Source organism: Nicotiana tabacum, chromosome 10 (assembly GCF_000715075.1).
Source record: "Nicotiana tabacum cultivar K326 chromosome 10, ASM71507v2, whole genome shotgun sequence".
NCBI lineage: Eukaryota > Viridiplantae > Streptophyta > Magnoliopsida > Solanales > Solanaceae > Nicotiana > Nicotiana tabacum.
Window position 1 is genome coordinate 124,293,189 of NC_134089.1, and position 22,463 is coordinate 124,315,651.

Sequence of the window (22,463 nt, forward strand, 5' to 3'; positions counted from 1 at the left end):
CATGGGCCCGGAGGTCCGGTTTGGCCAATTTCGGGATTTTTTATGTAAATTGGTTATTTTCGAGTGGGCTTCGTTCCCTTAGCATATTTTGATGGTATGAATCTGATTTTGGTTAGATTTGGAGCATTTGGTGGCCGATACGAGAGGCAAAGGTATCGCGGGCTAGAGTTTGGACCGGATTGAGGTAAGTAATGATTGTAAATGTTGTCCTGATGGTATGAAACCCCGAATTTCACATCATGGTACTACTTTGAGGTGATGCACACGCTAGATGACGAGCGTGGGGTCGTGCAACGTTGGGGATTGTGACTTAGTCCATCCCGTACGAATGTTAAGTCGCGTATTTGATTAAAACCTGTTTGATATCATTGTGTTTTAGAAATTATTGCCATGTTTTGGGCTGAATGCCGTATTTGGGCCTCGTGCCAACTATTTCGGGCCCTTAGGCGCATTTTACTGCTATTCCTCACTATTTTGGCTTCATAATTGTATTCAGCCATGTTATATTATACTATTTTCATAACTCAACCGTATTTACTCCATTTTTTATATTTTAAATGATATTTTGGGCTGAGCATCATGTTTACCGTTGCCCGAGGGGCTTGAGAGGATTCTGACTGAGTGAGGCCGAGGACCTGTGTTGTGAGGATTATTATGGGATCGGGCTATGCGCCACAACATGTGTACTGATTTATGATATATGAGAGGCCAAGGGCCTAATTTGTTATGCCACGAGATGGCTTATGATAGCGCTTGAGCTGTAGGAGCCCCTCCGGAGTCTAAACACCCCTAGTGAGTGCGAGTACCTAGTGTGAGATGTGATATTACCCGAGGGGCTATTATTGTTTCATGTTACTGCCCGAGGGGCTGATTACGAGTGACTGTGAGGTAGTCCAAGGGGCTGGCTCGTTGATATTTTGCCCGAGGGCGATTGTGGTACATGTTTTGCCCGAGGGCGGTTGTGGTACATGTTTTGCCCGAGGGGCTATTACGTTTCTATACTTTTACTCACTGTTTTCATCACTCGTTTGAAACTATTGAAAGATGTTTTAAAAGGTTTTACTGAACTGAGTTGTTTTTACGAGTTTTACTGCTTTACTGCATTGTTCTGGACTTAACTATTTTATTGTAGCGTTATGACGAGTTTACTTTTATTACTTACTGAGTTGGCGTACTCACTTTACTCTATGCACCTTGTGTGCAGATCCAAGAGTCTCTGGTCGCGAGTGTTGATCAGCCTTCCAGTAGGTCTCTGGAGTTGACTAGGTAGCTACTTGGCGTTCGCAGCCCAGTGCCTATCCAGTTTTGTATTAGCACTTGTTTTTCAGAGTATGTTGTCCTTTCTTATTCTGAGACGAGTTGTAGTTGCTCATGACTGGAGATACCCCAATGTCGGGCTGTGTTATGTTTCCAAACTGTTTATTTTAACTTATATTATAGGATTTTTTCTAATTAATGGCTTTAAATGACTTATTTAAATGTCTGGTTGGCTTTGGTATCTGAGCCTAGGTTACATCGGTCTCACGAGTCATGAGCGGGTTTAAAAGAGTCTCGCGGATCAGTACGAAGACGTCTGTACTTATCGTCGAGGGGCTACAGAACCTTTAGGAAAACTTCATATTCTTGAATTCCTGTCGTGCGAATCTATTGATTCTAGTACTAAACTTCTGTTATTCTATTCTCTCACAGATGGTGAGGACACGTGCTACCGGTCAGGATGGACGACTACCAGTACCACCAGCTGGGGCCAACAGAGGCCGAGGACGTGGTCGAGGCCGTGGTAGGGGCAGGGGTGTAGCCCGCACAGCAGCTAGGGCAGCACCTGCAGATCCACCAGCCACCCTAGTTCATGATCAAGTCATAGGTGTAGACGCTCCAGCAGCACCAGCTCAGGCACCGACTGTGCCTATTATGATTTTAGGCCTTCATGAGGCCCTGGCCCAGATTCTATTCGTGGGCACTGGACTAGCTCAGGCAGTCTCAGTTACTACAGCCATAGCTACTTCTCAGGCTGGGGGAGGCACTAAGACTCCTGCCGCTCGCATACCTGAGCAGGTCGTGCAGGGACTTCAGACATCAGGGGCACCTTCAACCAGTCGGTTGCAGTTGCTCAGGACTATGTATCTCCTGTTATGCCAGAGGACGAGCAATGCAGATTGGAGAGGTTTGGTAGACTTCAACCTTCGACTTTCAGTTGTGTAGAGGGCGAAGATGCCCAGGGTTTCTTGGACAAGTGTCAGAGGATGCTCGGACCACATGTATTTTGGAGACCAGTGGGTTCTCATTCACTACTTTCCAGTTCTCAGAGGCTGCACTTAGTTGGTGGGAGGCTTACAAGAGGCGTAGGCCGGTTGGTGTAGTGCCCCTTTCTTGGTAACAATTCTCTGTTTTCTTTCTGGAGAAGTTTATACCCGATTCTTGCCGAGAGGGGCTGTGCAGGCAGTTCGAGCAGCTTTGTCAGGGCGATAGATCTGTTAATTAGTATGATATGTGGTTCTCTGAGTTAGCTCATCATATGATCTGGTTGGTTCATAGATCGAGAGAGGATTATGAGGCTTATAGATGGCCTCGATTTTCAGCTTCGATTGCTTATGACCAGAGAGAGTATCTGGTGCTACTTTTGATGAGGTTGGTGACATAGCTCGATAGATTGAGATAGTTCATGGTCAGGAGAGGATTGAGAGGGAGGCTAAAAGGCCTCGTGGTCAGGTTGGATTCAGAGGTACTCCTCATGGGGGTCAATTTTAGCACGGCAAAGACTGTCCATTCAGGCATGCTCAGCTCACCCGGGTTATCGTTGGGCATCATCGGGTCATGGTTCTCATAGTTTTCAGTAGGGCCATTCATCACTCAGTGCCCTTCCAACCCAGATTTCATCCCATGCTCCATCAGTTCAGGTCTCTTCTATGCCATCTGCTAGTCATCCCGGTGCTAGGGGATCCCTTCAGTCCCCATCTCCAGCACCATGGGTTTATTGTGAGTGTGGAGAGTTGGGTCACATGTGGAGGTAGTGTCCTCATTGTCTTGGGGGTTCATCTTAGCAGAGAAGTTAGCCATCAACTTCAACACTAGTTACTTCACCACTCACCCACCCAGCTAGAGGTGGAGGACAGTCAACTAGGGGTCGCCCCAAAAGGGGAGGTCGATCAGGTGGTGGTCAGGCCCGATTCTATGCACTCCCATCTAGACCCAATGTTATTGCTTCAGATGCTGTGATTACAGGTATTGTCTCAGTCTGCCACAAAGATGCCTCTATATTATTTGATCTAGGTTCCACTTTTTCATATGTGTCATCATATTTTGCTCGTTATTTGGATACACCCCGTGAGTCTCTTGTTTCATCTGTTTGTGTATCTATTCCGATGGGTGATACTATTATTGTGGATCACATATATCGATCGTGTGTGGTGACTATTGGGGGTTTGGAGGCCCGAGTGAACCTTTTGTTGCTTTCTATGGTGGACTTTGATGTGATATTGGGCATGGATTGGCTATGTCATGCTATATTGGACTATCATGCTAAGACAATAACGCTAGCTATGCTAGGTGTTCCATGGATTGAGTGGCGAGGTTCGACTGATTTTGTTCCCAGTAGGGTGATTTCGTTCTTGAAGGCCCAGCGGATGGTTGGGAAAGGTTGTCTTTCACATTTAGCCTTTGTAAGGGATGTCAGTGCAGAGACTTCTAGTATAGATTCTGTTCTTGTAGTGATGGATTATCCCTGTGTGTTTCCTACAGACCTACCGGGCATGCCACCAGACAAGGATATTGATTTTGGTATTGATCTGGTGCCGGACACTCAGGCGATTTCTATTCCACCGTATCGTATGGCACCAGCGGAGTTGAAGGAGCAGCTTCAGGAACTTAGATAAGGGGTTTATTCGGCCTAGTGTGTCACCTTGGAGTGTGCATGTTCTATTCGTGAAGAAGAAGAATGGCATGATGAGGGTGTGCATTGATTATAGGCAGTTGAACAAAGTGACAATCAAGAACAAGTATCATTTGCCTCGTATGGATGATTTATTTGACCTGCTTCAAGAAGCGAGAGTTTTCTCCAAGATTGATCTCCATTCAAGGTATCACCAGCTGAAGATCAGGGATTCGAATATTCTTAAAACAGCTTTTAGGACTCGCTATGGTCATTATGAGTTTCTTGTAATGTCTTTTCGGCTAACCAATGCCCCAGCAGTGTTCATGCATTTGATGAACAGCGTATTTCGGCCTCATCTCGACTCATTTGTGATTATTTTAATTGATGATATTCTGGTGTACTCGCGTAGTCAGGAGGAGCACGCAGAGCATTTGAGAGTTGTGTTGCAAAGATTGAGGGAGGAGAAGGTTTATGCAAAGTTCTCCAAATGTACGTTTTGGCTCAGTTTAGTGGCTTTCTTGGGGCACGTGGTGTCCAGTTAGGGTATTCAGGTTGATTTGAAAAAAATAAAGGTGGTTTAGAGTTGGCCCAGACCGTCCTCAGCCACAGAGATTCACAGCTTTCTTGGTTTGGCAGGTTATTACCGTCGGTTCGTTTAGGGATTTTCATCTATTGCATCACCCTTGACCAAATTGACTCAAAAGGGTGTTCCGTTCAGGTGGTCGGATGAGTGTGAGGAGTGCTTTCAGAAGCTCAAGACTGGCTTGACCACAGCTCCAATGTTAGTTTTACCATCAACTTCAAGTTTATATACAGTGTATTGTGATGCTTCGAGAGTGGGTATTGGGTGTGTGTTGATGCAGGAGGGTAGAGTTATTGCTTATGCTTCTCGTCAGCTGAAGTCCCATGAGAAGGACTACCCTGTTCATGATCTAGAGTTGGCTGCCATTGTTCACGCATTGAAGATTTGGAGGCATTATTTGTATGGAGTGTCTTGTGAGGTGTTTACTGATCATCGTAGCCTCCAGCATTTATTCAAATAAAAGGATCTCAATTTGAGGCAGCGAAGATGATTGGAGATGTTAAAGGACTATGATATTACTATTTTGTACCATCCGGGGAAGGCCAATGTAGTGGCCAGTGCTTTGAGTAGGAAGGCGGTGAGTATGGGCAGTCTTGCATTTATCCCTATTGGGGAGAGACCTCTTGTAGTTGATGTTCAGGCCTTGGCCAATCGGTTTATGAGATTGGATATTTCGGAGCCCAGTCGGGTCTTAGCTTGTGTGGTTTCTCCGTCTTCCTTATTTGACTGCATCAGAGAGCGCCAGTATGATGATCTTCATTTGCTTATCCTTAAGGACAGAGTTCAGCACGACGATGCTAGGGATGTGACTATTGGTGATGATGGGGTGTTGAAGATGCAAGGCCGGATATGTGTTCCCAATGTGGATGGGCTTTGGCAGTTGATTCTAGAGGAGGCCCATAGCTCGCGGTATTCCATCCATCCGGGTGCCGCGAAGATGTATCAGGATCTGAGATAGCATTATTGGTGGAGGAGAATGAAGAAAGATATTGTAGGATTTGTAGCTCGGTGTCTCAATTGTCAGTAGGTGAAATATGAGCATCAGAAACCGAGTCGCTTACTTCAGCAGATGGATATTCCAGCGAGGAAGTGGGAGCGGATCACCATGGACTTTGTAGTTAGGCTCCCACGGACTTTGAAGAAGTTCGATACTATTTGGGTGATTGTGGATCGGCTGACCAAGTCCGTGCACTTCATTCCTGTGTGTACTACCTATTCTTCGGAGCGGTTGGCAGAGATCTATATCAGAGGGATTGTTCGTTTGCATGTTGTCCCAGTTTCCATCATTTCAGATAGAGGTACTCAATTTACTTTGAAGTTTTGGAGGGCCGTGTAGAGAGAGTTGGGTACTCAGGTTGAGTTGAGCGCAACTTTTCACCCTCAGACGGACGGGCAGTCCGAGCGCACTATTTAGATATTGGAGGACATGTTGCACGTTTCGATCTCAATAACATATGCTCGGAGCATATCCTCCAAAATTTGAATAGTACGCTCGGACTGCCCGTCCGTCTGAGGATGAAATGATGTACTCAACTCGACCCGAGTACCCAATTCACACTAAACTGCCCTCTAGAAATGCGAGGTAAACTGCGTACCTCGGTCAGAAATAATAGACACGGGCACACCATGAAGACGAACAATCTCCCAAATATAAATCTTTGCCAACCGCTCAGAAGAATAGGAAACTGCCATAGGAATGAAATGCGCTAACTTAGTCAGCCCATCTACAATAACCCACACTGCGTCGAACTTCCTCTGAGTCTGTGGGAGTCCAACAACGAAGTCCATAGTGATACGTTCCCATTTCCAGTCAGGAATCTCAATCTTTTGGAACGAACCACCAGGTCTCTAATGCTCGTACTTTACCTACTGACAATTCAAACACCGAGCTACATACGCAACAATATCCTTCTTTATCCTCCTCCACTATAATGTTATTGTAAGTCCTGATACATCTTAGCGGCGCCCCGATGAATGGAATACCGGGAACTATGGGCCTCTCTAGAATAAACTCATGAAGTCCATTAACATTAGGCACACAAATACAACCATGCATCCTCAAAACTCCATCATCTCCAACTGTAACCTGCTTGGCACCCCCGTGCCACACCGTGCCCCTAAGGACAAGCAAATGAGGATCATCATACTGCCGATCTTGTATACGCTCAAATAATGAAGAACGAGCGACTGTGCAAGATAGCACACGACTGGGCTTAGAAACATCCAACCTCACGAACTGATTAACTAAAGCCTGAACATCCAAAGAAAGCGGTCTTTCACCGACTCAAATATACGCAAGGCTGCCCATACTGGCTGACTTCCTACTCAAAGCATCAGTCACTACATTGGCCTTCCCTGAGTGATACAAGATGGTGATATCATAGTCTTTCAATAGCTCCAACCACCTCCTCTGCCTCAAATTTAGCTCCTTCTGCTTGAATAAGTATTGCAAACTCTTGTGATCTGTGAACACCACACATAACATACCATATAAATGTTGCTAGCTCCAAATCATGAACTGGATAGTTCTTCTCGTGGATCTTCAATTGTCGCGAAGCATATGCAATAACCTTACCATTATGCATCAACACAGCACCAAGTCCAATACGATATGCATCACAATACACTCTATATGGCCCTGAACCTGTATGCAATACCAACACCGGTGTCGTAGTCAAAGCTGTCTTGAGCTTTTGAAAGCTCGCCTCACACTCGTCCGACCACCTGAACTGGGCACCCTTCTGGGTCAACCTAGTTATCGAGGCTGCAATAGATGAAAACCCCTCCACAAACTGACGGTAATATCCTACCGAACCCAAGAAACTTCGGATCCCTGTAGCTGACGTGGGTCTAGGACAGTCCTTGACTGCCGCAATCTTCTTAGGATCGACCTGAATACCCTCTGCTGATACAACATGACCCAAGAATACAACTGAACTCAACCAAAACTCACATTTTGAAAACTTAGCATATAACTGACTGTCCCTCAGAGTCTGGAGAATGACTCGAAGATGCTGCTCATGCTCCTCCTGTCTGCGGGAATTGATCAAAATATCATCAATGAAGACAATAACGAAGGAATCCAAATAAGGCTTGAACACTTGGTTCATCAAATCCATGAAAGTTGTTGGGGCATTTATAAACCCAAATGATATCACTAAGAACTCATAATGCCCGTACCGAGTGTGAAAAGCTGTCTTAGGGACATCGGATGCCTTAATCCTCAGCTGATGGTAGCCAGATCTCAAATCAATCTTCGAAAACACTTTTACACCTTGAAGCTGATCAAACAAATCATCATTCCTTGGCAATGGATACTTATTCTTGATTGTGACCTTGTTCAACTGTCGATAATCTATGCATATCCTCATCGATCCATCCTTCTTCTTAACAAACGACATCGGCGGACCCCAAGGTGAGACACTAGGTCTAATAAAGCCTTTATAAGGCAGGTCTTGCAACTGTTCTTTCAATTCTTTCAACTCTGGCGTGGCCATACGATATGATGGGATAGAAATGGGCTGAGTGCCTGGAGCCAAATCAATGCAAAAGTCAATATCCCTGTCAGGTGGCATCCCCGGCAGGTCCGAAGGAAATACCTCTGGAAACTCACGAACAACGTGCACAGAATCCATAGAAGGAACCTCAGCACTAGAATCACAAACATACACCAAATAGGCCAAACATCTCTTATAAACCATACGACGTGCCTTCATATATGAGATAACACTGTTGGTAGAATGACTAGGAGTCCCTTTCCACTCCAAACGAGGAAACCTCGGCAATGTTAAGGTCACGATATTGGCGTGACAGTCCAATACAGTATGATAAGGGGATAACCAGTCCATCCCCAAAATGATATCGAAGTCTACCATATCGAGAAGTAGGAGATCTACATGGGTCTCAAGACCCCCAATAATAACCACACACGAGCGATAGACTCGATCTACAACAATAGAATCACCCACCGATGTAGACACATATACAGGTGCACTCAAAGAATCATGAGGCACAACCAGATAAGGGGCAAAATAAGATGACACATAGGAATATGTAGATCCCGGATCAAATAAAACTGAAACATCTCTACTGCAAACTGAAACTGTACCTGATAACTACATCGGAGGCCTCAGCCTCAGATCTGGCTGGAATAGCATAACATCGGGGCTGGGGCCCACCACTCTGAACTACATCCCGTGGACGGCCTCCTATTGGCTGGCCTCCACCTCTAGCTATCTGACCTCCACCTCTAACGGCCTGATCTCCACCTCTAACACCTCGACCCCTACCTCTAGCTAGTTGAGTGGGCGGTGGAACACTCAGTGCCTGATCCATGGCACATGAACCCTGATGCTAAGAACTACTCGGTGCTCGAGGGCAAAATCTAGCAATATGCCTCATGTTGCCATAAGTATAACAAGCCCTCGACTACTGGGACTGCTGACCCTGATGGCCTGGGTAACCATCCTAAAAACTCTAGAGCGGAGGTGCACTAATAGGAGCTGGTGGCACACTGTAAGGTAATTGATCTGAATACTGCATGTGAGAGCCACGACCACCTGGAGCACCATGAGAAGCCTGAAGTGCTGAATGAAATAGCCTGGGAGGACGTCCTCTACCAAAAGAATCTCTACCTCCAGACAAGGCACCATTGAACCTGCCAGAATGACGGGGCCTCTTGTCAGACCCCTGACCACTCCCGTGTAATAGAACCATCTCAACTCTCCTGGCCACATTGGGCACATCTTAAAAAGAAATCTCGCTCCCTATCTCCTTAGCCATCTGCAGTCGAATAGGCTAAGCGAGTCCCTCAATGAACCTCCTCGCCCTCTCTCTCAGTGGGAATTATAATAAGATCATGACAGGCCAAGGTAATAAATCTGGTCTCGTATTGAGTGAAGATCATAGAACCTTGCTGGAGATGCTCAAATTACCTCCAATAGATCTCCCTCTGAGTGATAGGAAGAAACTTCTCTAGAAATAATTGAGAGAACTGATCTCAAGTCAAAGCCGATGACCCAGCTAGTCTAGCCAAACAATAATCTGTCCACCAAGTCTTGGCAGATCCAGACAGACGAAAAGTAGCAAAGTCAACCCCATTGATCTCTACTATCCCCATGTTCCGTAGAACCTTATGACAACTGTCCAAATAATCCTGGGGATCCTCAGAAGATGTACCACCATAAGTAGTAGTGAAGAGTTTAGTGAACCTGTCCAACCTCCACAAAGCATCAGCAGACATAATTGCTCAATCACTGGTCTGAGCTACCACACCTGACTGAACTACTCCAATTGGCTGAGATGCTGGAGTCTGAAACTGGGGAGCCATGTGCTCCAGAGTGCGGGTAGTTGGAGTCTGTGCTCCTTCCCTAGCCTGAGAGACAGTTGGTGCTACAGGAAGTAAGCCTGTCTGGGCGACACTCTCCATAAGGCCCACTAGACGGACCAGAGCATCCTGGAGTACCAGGGTAGCGATTAACCCCTCGGGGACCTGAGTTGGCCCTGCTGGAACGGTATGGGTTGGAGACTTATCCTTAAACTCTACATGAAGCTCCGCCGCTGGTGCTACTGCTCTGGGCTGAGCCATGCCCCTACCTCGGCCTCTAGCACGACCTCGTCCTCTGTCCCTCATAGGAGCTGCCACTAGGGGCTCAGGCTTCTAATCAACTGATGAGGAAGCACATGTTCTCGCCATCTACGAAAGAACAAAGTAGAAGTTGAATTAGAATTGGGAAGTCAAATCACACAACAGAGAAGAATAGATGTGAAGTTATTCCTAAACTCTGTAGCCTCTAGGGGATAAGCACAGACGACTCCGTACCGATCTCTCAGACTCTACCTAGCTTGTTCATGAATTGTGAGACCTAGGCAACCTAGAGCTCTGATACCAACTTGTCACGATCCGGATTTCCCACCCTCGGGAGTCATGATGGCGCCTACTCGTGGGCAAGTCAACTATTAAGGTTTTTAACCCATTAGCAATCAACCCAAACAGATATAAACAATAACAAAAGTTAAACAGATGAAAAGTATGGAAGAGTTATAACAAATTCAAATAATCCAATAAATGTCTACCCATAAATCTGGTGTAACAAATTCACGAACATCTACGAATTTCTACAAACACTGGTCTGGAAAGAAAAGTACAATTGTTCTCGGAATGAAAAAAGACAGCAGAAATCTAAAATAGGGAAGGGGACTTTAGGCTCTGCGGATGCCAGCAGATTTACCTTGGTCTCCCTGGGCTAAAGGCAGCTACCTCAGCTACTCACCGGGTCCGGTACCGAAATTTGTACAAAAGAGTGCAGAGTGTAGCATCAGTACAACCGACCCCATGTACTGAGTAAGTGTCGAGCCTAACCTCGACGAAGTAGTGACAAGGCTAGGATATGACAACCATAAAAACTTGTGTAGATATATTATATACGAACATAACAGTAATAGCAGGAAATAACAAATAAAAATGGGAAGGGGACATGTTGGGGGGAAATATCAAGTTCTATCAATAACCAATAAAGGAGCATAAAGGACAATATAGTAGAATCAGCAGAAATAAAAAGGACAGTAACACGTGCATGACATCACCCTTTGTGTTTTTACTCTCGTTCTCACCATATGAAACAACAAAAACGATACGGCATCACCCTTCGTGCATTACCTCTCATAATCATGGCACGACATCACCTTTCGTGCATTAACTCTCAAAATATTGACACGACATTACCCTTCGTGCATTAACTCTCAAATCATGGAACGGCATCACCCTTCATGCATTAACGCTCACAATATCGGCACGACATCACCCTTCGTGCTTTACACTCTTCCTCACCCAAATAATAGAAACAGTACATCCCGGCAAGGGAATCAACAATAACATCCCGGTAAGGGAATCAACTATAATTAATCTCATTTCAACAATTACTTTATAAAAATGAATCTCAACTTGAGTCAATACTCATCACTGATCAATTACCAAGAAATTATCACGAATCATGTTCAACATTGATAATCATCAACCTAAGCATGGACAATACACAATAGATTCACAACATCATGGTATAAGACTCATGGGCATGCTTGACACCAACGTATAGATACTCCTCACCACACCTATATGTCATACTCAATATTTACACATAGAAAATGGGACAACAACTTCTATTCCTTCAAGCTAAGGTTAGGTCAAACACTTACCTCGATTCCACAGACAAGATTAAGCCTCAATTACCGCTTTACCTCTCGGTTCCACTTCCAATTCACTTGTATCTAGTCATAATTTACTTAGTAACATCAATAAATGCTAAATAAACCAATTCTAATGCGTGAAAATAGATTTCTCATTATTTTTCCCAAAAAGTCAAAAATCGACCCCGGGTCCGCTTGGTCAAAACTCAAAGTTCGAACCAAAACCTGATCCCCCATTCACCCACGAACTCAAATATGTAATTAGCTTTGAAATCGGACATCAAATTGAGGTCCAAATCCCCAAAAATTGAAAACCCTAATTTCTACCCAAAAACACCCAATTTCCCATGAAAAACCTTATATTTTGAAGTGAAATTATGTAAAAAGATGGATTAGATTGAAGAAGATGAGTTAGAAATCACTTGCTTATGATTTGGAGAAGTTTGAGACTTTGAAAAATAACCTAAGGATGTTTAGGGTTTGAGAAAGTTGTAAATGATGAAGAATCCTGTCAAAATCCCCTTAACAAGTCGCAGATGTTGCAATTGCAACTAGGGGTTCGCAATTGCGAACCCTTGGAAAATTTTCTATCTTCGCATTTGCGAAGAAGACGTCTCATTTGCGACTACTGAGAACTTTGCATTTGCGAAGAAATGCTCGCAAATGCGAGCAAGGTTGGCCGGGGCATTCATCGCAATTGCGATCAGCCCCTCGCAATTACCAAACCTAACAGGCTTGCAATTGCGAAGCCTGACCTCGCAATTGCGAGATCAGAGCCTGCAATAAATACCAGACGAACATAAGAAATTTCCTAAGTCCAAACTCACTCCGTGGCCTATCCAAAACTCACCCGAGCCCTCGGGGCTCTAAATTAAACATGCACGCAAGTCTAAAAATATCATACGGACTTGCTCATATGATCAAATCATCAAAATAACATCAACAACTATGAATTTAACGTCAAATTCATGAAATTCTTTAAGAACATTGAAATTTCTATTTTCTCAACTAAAGGTCCGATTTATACCAAATCAACTCTGATCCTTACCAAATTTCACAAATTTGACTTAATTATTATTTTAAACTTGTACCTGGCTCCGGAACCAAGATATGGTCCCGATACTATCAAGAACACGCATCATTTCACTTCTAAAAAATCTTTATATTTTCCAGCAAATAATTTTCTTTAAAAAAAGATTTCTCGGGCTAGGGACCTCGGAATTCGATTCCAGGCATACGCCCATGTCCCATATTTTACTAAGGACCCTACGGGACCGTCAAATTATGGGTCCGGCTCCGTTTACCAAGAATATTGACCAAAGTCAACTTTAATCAATTTTAAAGGCCAAATTCATTATGTTTCTTAAATTTCACATAAAAGCTTTTCGGAAACGTGTCTGGACTGCGCACATAAATCGAGGTAAGACAAAAAGAGTTTTAAGACCTCAGGACGCAGATTTGACTTCTAAAACAAGATATGACCTTTAGGGTCATCACATTAATCCCTTCTTTCATTAGTTTTTCTCCTTGGTATGTATTTCTTCTTCCATCATGTCATCTTCCCCTTCTCTATGGATCCTCCATTTTTTTCGGTGGTCTAAGCTTTCAAATTTTTTCACAGCCCTTCCAAATTGGGGTAGAGGAATAAGCCAAAATTCAAAAGATTTAATTCTTTGTTCATGTATTTTTCATGGATAGATAACTTTCTTTAAAAGAGGAGTGAAGGAGGTGGTGGTACTCATGGTGGAGGAGTCATGGCAGGTGAGTTATTCTTTTAAGAAGGTTGAGTGGGTGGGTTTGAAGAAGGGAGAGGGGGTTTTTCTTTAATTTTAATTTTTTCCTTTTCTTTTTTTATTTTTTATTTATGAAATTAAAATTTTGTTAAATAATACTCCCTTTGTTCAAGTTTATGTAAACATATTTCCTTTTTGGTCCGTTCGAAAAAGAATGACCCATTTCTAAATTTGATAACAACTTAGCTTAAACTTACAATTCTACACTTAATGAGAAGGGTTTATAACCAAACAAATACTCTGGGGCCCTTTTTGACTTGTTTAGGACCACAAAATTCCAAAAATCTTCATTTTTTCTTAAACTCCATGCCTAGTCAAACAGGTTCATATAAATTGGAACAGAGGGAGTATTATTTTGGCATAGAATCTGATGTGGATGTTGATTTGTCATCCACATCAAGCAAGTGAGCATCACACGATTCCGGGGGGGGGGGGGTTAAAAGTCTTGTTTTGATTATGTTGAGGTGTCTGGATGAAACTTTATGGAGTGTAGGGACCGAGATAACAATCCGGAACAAGTACAAGTGTCTCTTAGGCTATTCTGCCATAAAACAATCAAAGAAGAATATTGCAAAGAAAAAGAGAGAATTCTTATTGCTTTGGGATGCATTACAATGGAATAGGACTCATCTATTTATAGGGAAAAAATGACTTAGTCACCAAGTAAAATACTTACAATCTCTTTAAAATATAGACATTCGCCTTAAATACAATTCTATTTATAACACATTTCAAATAATTATTAAGCTGAAATAAGTGAACAACATCTAATCTAGGAGTATTAAGGAAGAGAAGTCGTATTTTCAAATAAAATACTTGTACTAACAGCATGGAAGCACGCCGCAAAATCCGGGAGTTACGGCTAATTTAGTTGGTGTTTACATTAAATTGACAAAACTGTATACTCGTCCATATAAATTGTCATTTAATCATGTAATGAATTAATATAATATTTTTTCAATTTATCACCTAATTATAATTAGCTAATGCGATTTGATGTGAAAATAAGTGAAATTAGTTGTAGGTAAAACAAAATTCGACATGAAGCGTGCAACCAAAAATTTTCCACGTGCCAAGTTGGTTGTCTTGTATGGTCAAATGACGGTGCATATTGTTTGACACGTGTGAGGCTATCTGTTGTCCGTTTTTGTTAGGAAATTGATCGATCACTCTCCACCAAACAGACCGTAATTCCGGAGGCGTTTGAGTTTGACCACCACTTCCCGTTCACCTTAGCTTTTCGTCCGTCTTCCTTTAATATTTTTTTTCCGAAGTACCGAAAATATTAATCTTATGATTCACTTGATTTAACACCTTGGTTTCGCTATTTCAATTCAATAAAGCTCTTCGGATTACTCCATGTACTTCCTCTGTCCCAAAACCAAAAAAAAACAAGTATTTATTTCTGGTGTAACAATGGGAAGTGTTTCTTAAACTTCTAAAAAAAATATATAATTATCTAAAATTATACTATAACATATGAAATATATCATAGTTTTTATAGTTAGAATTTCAGAACATTCTGGAAATGTGAGAAGAAACTTTTTGTCTTTGCAAATACAAATAGTGTATTCAGAGATTTTTTTGTTGTTGTTGCAATTAGAGAGGCTTAAACTTTGTAAAACTAATATGTTAATTATTTTTTATAATGCTAATACATACTGTTATTGCATCAGAAAAAAAAAATGGAAAATCATGATAATTAAGAAGCCAAAACATTTGCCCAGAATTGTCTCGTCATTTTATATAATACATGTACATACACACACCACATGCTATACTAGCAAGCTTTCTAAATTAGAAACACTTTCTTAATGTTCACTCCAAAAATTCATGGTTCATGTGATCCAGTAGTTGATGGCAGCGGAACAGCCACGCGCGTATATACTTTGATTTTCTCTCTGTATTGGCTATTTTTTTATTTAGTAATTAGCTCATCTTGGACTAGTTATGAATTTCTGGATTAAGTTCCTTCCCCAATGAAAACAGGATATTTATAGTGGAGATTATAAGCGGTTCGGTTCGCAAGGGAAATTCTCGTGACTAATCCCATTAGAGTTAAATCCTAATTTATAGCTTATTTATATACTGACGTGTGCTCACTGGCGGACTAATAGCCTGGCTAAAAATTGGGGTGTTTGGCCAAGCTTTTGGAAGAAACAAAAGTGCTTTTGAGGAGAAGCAAAAGTAGTTTTCGAGAAGCAGAAAAAAGTAGCTTCTCTTCAAAAGCACTTTTCTGAGAAGCACTTTTGAGAAAAATACACTTAGAAACAGTTTTCAAAAGCTTGTCCAAACACTAATTACTGCTCAAAAGTGCTTTTCAAATTAATTAGTCAAACACAAACTACTTCTTACCAAAAGTACTTTTTTAAGAAGTACTTTTGAGAAAAACAGTTCTCAAAATAAGCTGATTTTAGAAGCTTGGCCAAACGAACTATAATAGCCTGTTTGGCCGAACTTCAAAAATCAACTTATTTTGAGAATTATTTTTTTTTAAAACTACTTTTGGTGAGAACCGGTTTGTGTTAGGTTAATTAATTTGAAAAGTACTTCTGAGCAATAATTAGTACTTGACCAAGCTTTTCAAAAGTGCTTTTAAGAGCCCGTTTGGCCAAGTTGCCAAAAATATCTTATATTTAAAAAGTGATTTCCGAAAAAGTACTTTTGCAAAGTAGCATGTTTGGTCAATTCATTGAATAGTACTTTTTGCAAGCAAATTGTGTTTGGTCAATCATTCCAAAAAGTACTTTTGAGTATCAAATTACGAAAAACGATAGTAAATTTAATTAGCAATTAGTATTATTTAGAAAAGATTAAAAAATTTAATATGTATTATAATAAAAATATAATTTAAATTTTTTAATCAATATAAATATAGTTATTTCAAAAGGATAATATTGGGGCATCTAGTATTACTTATTGTTTACGTGATGATTTAAAAATATCAAAATACATCACTCAATATAAATAAAAGAATGAGAATAAAAATATAATAGAATAAAAAAGAGAAGAAATGTATGGTAAAACGAGAAAAAGAAAATAGAAATGTTAAATTAATGAGGGATAATTTAGAAAATATAAATATAAGGTAAGGATATTTTTGTCTCGAATAAATTAATTTTGTGCTTCTGCTTCTACTTCTCGGAAAAAAGCTAGAATTTGTTGCTTCTTCCCAAAGCAGAAAAACTGCTTCTCTTTCTACTCAAAAGTACCTTTTCATTTTAGCCAAACATCTCAAATTTTTCAAAAAGTATTTTTTTGACGAAAAAAATACGTTTTGCTTCCGAGAAGCTTGGCCAAATAGGCTATAAAGTGTATTATTCTCATAAGTGCTTTTCAAACGAGTACTTTTGGTTAGAAGCTACTTTTTATGATTCTGCTTCTATTCAAAAGCATTTTCTTTGTTCTAAAAACTTGTCCAAATATTTCAACTTCAAAAATAAACACTTTAATTGTTCTTACTTTACTAAGCTCGAGGGTTCATCAACTCGAGGGCACTGTCCAAGTATTGGTTTGTTTTACATATATTCTTGTCAATTCCCATCACTTATCTTTAAGTTAATTAATTAATATTATGTGAAATCACGTATTCTTAAATCACATTATAAATTTAATTGTTATCTAGTTTTTAGGGTACACAAAAACTTGCCCAAATATTTCAACTTAAAAAATAAACACTTTTTTTGAAAATAAAAAGTACTTTTGACTTTGGAGAAACTTAACCAAACATGCTATTTACTTACTCAGATTAACTATAATACCACTGCTGCAAGTTGTACCCTAAGATCTAATGCGTACTTAATAGCTGAACTGATACGTTTTTAACGATATTAATGAAAATGCATAAAAAAGTTTTATTTTTTAGGAAAGTTAATTGTACGATTTTCGAACAATTCAGAGAAAGCGTAATACAGCTAATTAATACATGTACTGGCATTGATGCCCTTGGAGCCTCAACCTCTATATGGCATATGTAAATGGACATTTTTAGTCTAATTTTTGTTCCATTTCATTGTACTGTTCTCTTTATATTCCGCAATCTCATAGGCATATTCATACTTGGAAGAAATGACAAAAGTTGTGTACTATATACCAAATTGTCAGGTGATGACAAAAGTTGTGATCCTGTTAATTAATTAAACTGTACCTAATTAAATGGAATGCCCTTTGATTAAAGTATATTATTAAAGTAAGATGTGTTCCATTAAAGGTAATCCTTGAAGACTCTGTCTAGTACACATATTAGTGGGCTTTAATGTCATTTGCTTACCACCTATATAGCTTCTTGAGTACCTCAAAATCCATTCTTCTTCAGCAAGAACCATTCATTTTTATTCCCTAACAAGCCACTTTCTCTTTTCCCTTTCCAACCTATAGTAAGACAATTCCCACCTCCCAAAAAAGGAGAAATACCTCAAGAATCAACAGCTCCTATTCATATTGCACAAAACCAAAGTCTAAGAAGACTTACTTCATGAATCTTGAGTTGTTTCCTTTTCCTCTATCTCTAAAGATAAAGCTAGATTGAGATCTTTAATTTTTTGGTCACTATCCTTTTGTTATAGATCCCAAAAACCCTTTTTTCTCCATGTCTGATAATAACCCTTTTTATCATGATTACTTGGGAACAGGAGGGATAAATAATGCATTTTCTAATTTCTTTGGTGATCAAAATCCCTCAATTTATGATCAAATAATACCTCCTAATACACAAACCCCTCATCAGGATTTTGATCCTTCATCTTATATGAGTACTCTCACTGAGTGTTTACATGGTTCTATGGACTATAACTCTTTATCAAATGTTCTTGGCATGAGTTGCTCATCTTCTGAAGTTGTTTGTCCACCATTAGATCAAGAATCTTCAAGAAAAAACACTGCTGAAATTCCATTGACTCCAAATTCTTTGGTCTCTTCATCTTCTAGTGAGGCTGGAGGTGAAGAAGATTCTTCAAAAAGCAAGAAAGATTTGCAAGCAAAAGATCAGTGTGAAGATGGAGATGATAAGTCTAAGAAAGTGTAAGTCATTTTTTCTTTGGTCCTATACTATAAAATAAAGCCGCATCTTTGCGTGGAAGTTTCTTCCTTAATAGATTAGGTTATTGACCACCAGAATATTGCTAGTCTTAATTTATTAATTAGATTATTAACTGGCTAGACTTTTCTTCCAAGTTGCAAGCTTATTCTACTTATTTGAAACTTAAATTATAAAGTGTAGTCTTTCCTTAGTTAACCCTTCCCCCCTTTTTATGTTATGATACTCAGGGAAACCCTAATAAATTCTAATTTGAAGGCTGTTAGCTCATTTGAAAATATTGTACGTGTATAATGGTAGTTGAGCTAGGATTTTCACATGTTAAGATGGAAAATTGTTTGTGGTAATAATTATTTCAGGAGCAAAGCAAAGAAGAAAGGAGAAAAGAAGCAAAAGGAGCCGCGATTTGCCTTTATGACTAAGAGTGAGATTGACAATCTTGAAGATGGCTATCGATGGAGAAAATATGGGCAGAAAGCAGTGAAAAATAGTCCTTTTCCGAGGTATAGTTTCTTTAGAATCAATAAAATTAATCCTCAGCAAATTGTTCTAAATTAGAAATGGATTAATTACTAGCTCCAATGGCTATTGTTCTCTTCAAAATTGCTTAATTATCAGTACCATTTCATTGTTTCAAAGTGGTCTAAGTTTTCATCTTTAATATTCATAATCTTAACGAGTACTTGATAAATGAGCAAATTCATATAGTCTTTGCATTTCTCAGACTTATGAATGTTACTTCAGTTGCACTAAGAATGCATATTATAAATGAAAAAAAAGTGCAACAATTTGTTAATACCCAAACGTAATTTTTCGTTACCTATTCTGTTGTTAATTTCCTTAAATGATCTAATGATGTACATTTTGGGTTTAACTTATATATGTACACTTGCTGTATAAATAACTATTAATGTATATTTTAAACTATTGTAATAAGTATCATTTGTCTTATTTTCCAGGTTATTACTCCTCTTTTATAAACGGTTACCTATAGGCATCTTTTTGTTCGACCTAATAGTAGTATAAAAATTCGAAGTTACACTCTAAAGTTTTATTTTGGTAGATATTGAGCAAACAAAGCTCATTCAAGGGCGGCGCAAGATTGCCGGGAGTTCGAACCTTATAGTTGTCTGAAAAAATTCATTAAAAATATATAAATTATTAATTTAAAACACATTAACTTAAGACGATATGATTATAATCCCTAATCCCGAATTGTGGCTCATTATTTCACGCAATTAATTCTTTCATTACAATTTCAGGAGTTATTACAGATGCACAAGTCAAAAGTGCAGTGTGAAGAAACGTGTGGAAAGATCATATGAAGATCCATCAGTCGTGATCACTACATACGAAGGCCAACATAATCATCATTGTCCCGCAACTCTTCGTGGAAATGCAGCTGCAGCTATGCTTTCACCTTCCTTCTTATCCTCTTCACAATTAATTCCTCAAGATGTACTCTTTGCCCAAATGCTTACAACCCCAACCAATCAAAATCAGCTCCCTATTAATTATTCTGTCTATAATTATCAGCAGCAACCCCAATTAGGTCCTGAATATGGCCTATTTCAAGATATGGTTGCATCATTGATCCACAAACGAGAGCCATGAGCATTTATTTTATTTTAATGTTGTGCAAGTAATGTAGTAACAGAAATATGGGGCATTCAATGCAATTCCGTGACTTATATATATTATTCTTATGTAAAAATTGTGTAGCTAACTAGAACTATTCTAGTATCCTACCCTTAATACTTCTATAAGGGGAAAATGAAGACCATAAGTTGGAGGAAATGGGCTCATGGGAATATCATGTGGGATGGTTAACCATTATTAAATGAAGATGCTATTTTTTTATGAGTTCTCTGCGTCTTTGTAATTTGGGGATTTTATTAGATGAAGTCATTTCTAGGTAAGGTAAATTATGGCATAAAATGAATTTCGCACTTATTATTTATGTGAATGGAATGTCTATGTTCTTATTCTTTTCGCTTTCCGAGTATTTATATTATTGCTTAATCGCACTACCATTATAAGTTTTCTTCCTCATGAGTTCGCACTTCTGGTTTGACAATTGAAATGTGACGTAGCAGGGGTGATAAACTGGCGGGTCGGGTTAGATATGGGCGGGTCGAAAACAAGTAATGCAAAAACAGATGCATTATTCGATCCGGCCCTATTTAATACGAATAGAAAATGGGTTAACCGACGGATAATATGGATATTCATATTATCTATGCCTTCTTGAATATGATCACTTTTGAGAGAATTTTTAATCTTCCAATCTTGAGGAACCCAAATTTGAATATTTGCAACTGTAATAGTTAAACCCATTGGTTGTCTGTTATCCAATCTATTTTTTAGTTTATTATCCAACTCATTTTTTATCCATTATTTAAAAGTTGATTATCCAACTCATTTTTAAATGAATAATATTAATAGATAACTGTTTTTTATCGTGTTTGCCACCACTAATGTAATAGTAAAGGCAAAAAATGTTGAGAAGGATATTCTCAAGAAAGAATGGTCATGGGCAATTCGCATTCAACCAATTATTATAATTATAATGTGGATACTTCAATTTTGGGCAAACGATGTAGAACAAAACTCTTTAAAGTAGAACATGCGGCATTTTAGAAATTGACGTAATTACTTTGCAAGCCCTTTTTCGCTTTAATATAAAAACATGGACATTTTCTTATTAATTTTTATATATATAAATTAAAGCAAGAAAGTTATCATATATAATTGACATTATGGTTAAGCCAAGTGACAAGCTAATAAATATCAATAGTATATGGTAAATTTATTCTATATTTGACTCTCTCTCTTTCTCTCTCTCTATATATATATATAACAGAATCTGAATTAAAAGATAATTTTGAATTTATAGATAAAGTTCTAAAATTTGAATTTAAATTAAAAATAAAATTGATCTTTTTTATCATATTATCATACTTAATTCGGTTAATGATCATATGCAATCATGTTAGAAACTTTTGTTATTTTTTCTAATTATTTAAATACTACTTCGCCTCTAGCAACAAAAAAAAAAAACTCCATATAACTATATAACTCTTTCACATTTAAAATCCTATAAGTATAGTTCTTTGAAACATTGTAGCTAGATTTGAATAAAACGAAATTCTTTTAAAATAAATGTAATATATAGGGTACACGTCTATGTTTATCTAAATAACAAAAAAGAGTTTACAAAATCAAATAAAAGTGTGCTTACATATATAATAAAGTAAACATACATGCTGGAGAAAGACACATCACAAAATCAATCAATATTAAAAATAAAAGTTGTTTCTTTTTTCTTCTTGAAGAATATTTAATCGAAGAGTCAATTTTCATAAACGGACATCAAACAAATAACAGAACTTTGGATATACACACATTCAAGGAATTGAAGGATATTAGCTTAAACCCCTTCATTTAGTTGTAGTCAAGCTAATATTGCAAGGGTATAATATTTTTTTCGTTGAAGAATATTAGTTTTAAATCATTAGATTATGTGAAAGGTTTTTTTTTTCAAACTGAACAAGAGAGAAATTGGTTTCTAATTGATAGTTTCTATAGCGACTTTTAAGTGTAACAAAGAGTATATATAAAGAAAAAATTTGTATGACGTGAAATATTTTTTTTTTAAATGTAAACAAATTATTTCGAAAAAACTCTTTACTTTTTTTAATTCAAAGATAATAAAAAGATAAGATATTTTTGAACATTAGTAGAGAGTTTTAAAATTATTATAATTGAAGTTATATCATGGATAAACTCAAAAAACCGAAACCTTATGGAATATTTACATAATATCTGGCCATATTTATTATTTACTTTTTATAGCTAATATAAATAGATAATATTCTGAAAACACACGATTACACATATTATATATGGATTATATATAAATTACACATCATTCACTTTTTTAATTTAAGTGGTCGGGTGAGCACCTATTTAGGCTGATTAGATAAAGCCAAAAAA

At 38.7% G+C, this 22,463-nt stretch overlaps 1 protein-coding gene across 1 annotated transcript; it reads left to right on the forward strand.

The window, feature by feature from the left end:
- Nucleotides 1–17,686: 17,686 nt before the first annotated feature.
- On the forward strand, nt 17,687–20,433 carry LOC107779328 (WRKY transcription factor 71). Its single transcript, XM_016599733.2, has 3 exons — nt 17,687–18,451; nt 18,827–18,970; nt 19,730–20,433. Exons 1-3 carry the CDS (start codon nt 18,021–18,023, stop codon nt 20,079–20,081), a joined length of 927 nt encoding a protein of 308 aa, XP_016455219.1. The 5' UTR covers nt 17,687–18,020; the 3' UTR covers nt 20,082–20,433.
- Nucleotides 20,434–22,463: the final 2,030 nt, after the last annotated feature.

Coding starts and splice junctions, on each gene's coding strand:
- LOC107779328 (XM_016599733.2), top strand. CDS start 18,021: ATGTCTGATAATAACCCTTTTTATCATGATTACTTGGGAACAGGAGGG. Junction 18,452..18,826: donor GATGATAAGTCTAAGAAAGT/GTAAGTCATTTT, acceptor TAATTATTTCAG/GAGCAAAGCAAAGAAGAAAG. Junction 18,971..19,729: donor AAAAATAGTCCTTTTCCGAG/GTATAGTTTCTT, acceptor TTACAATTTCAG/GAGTTATTACAGATGCACAA.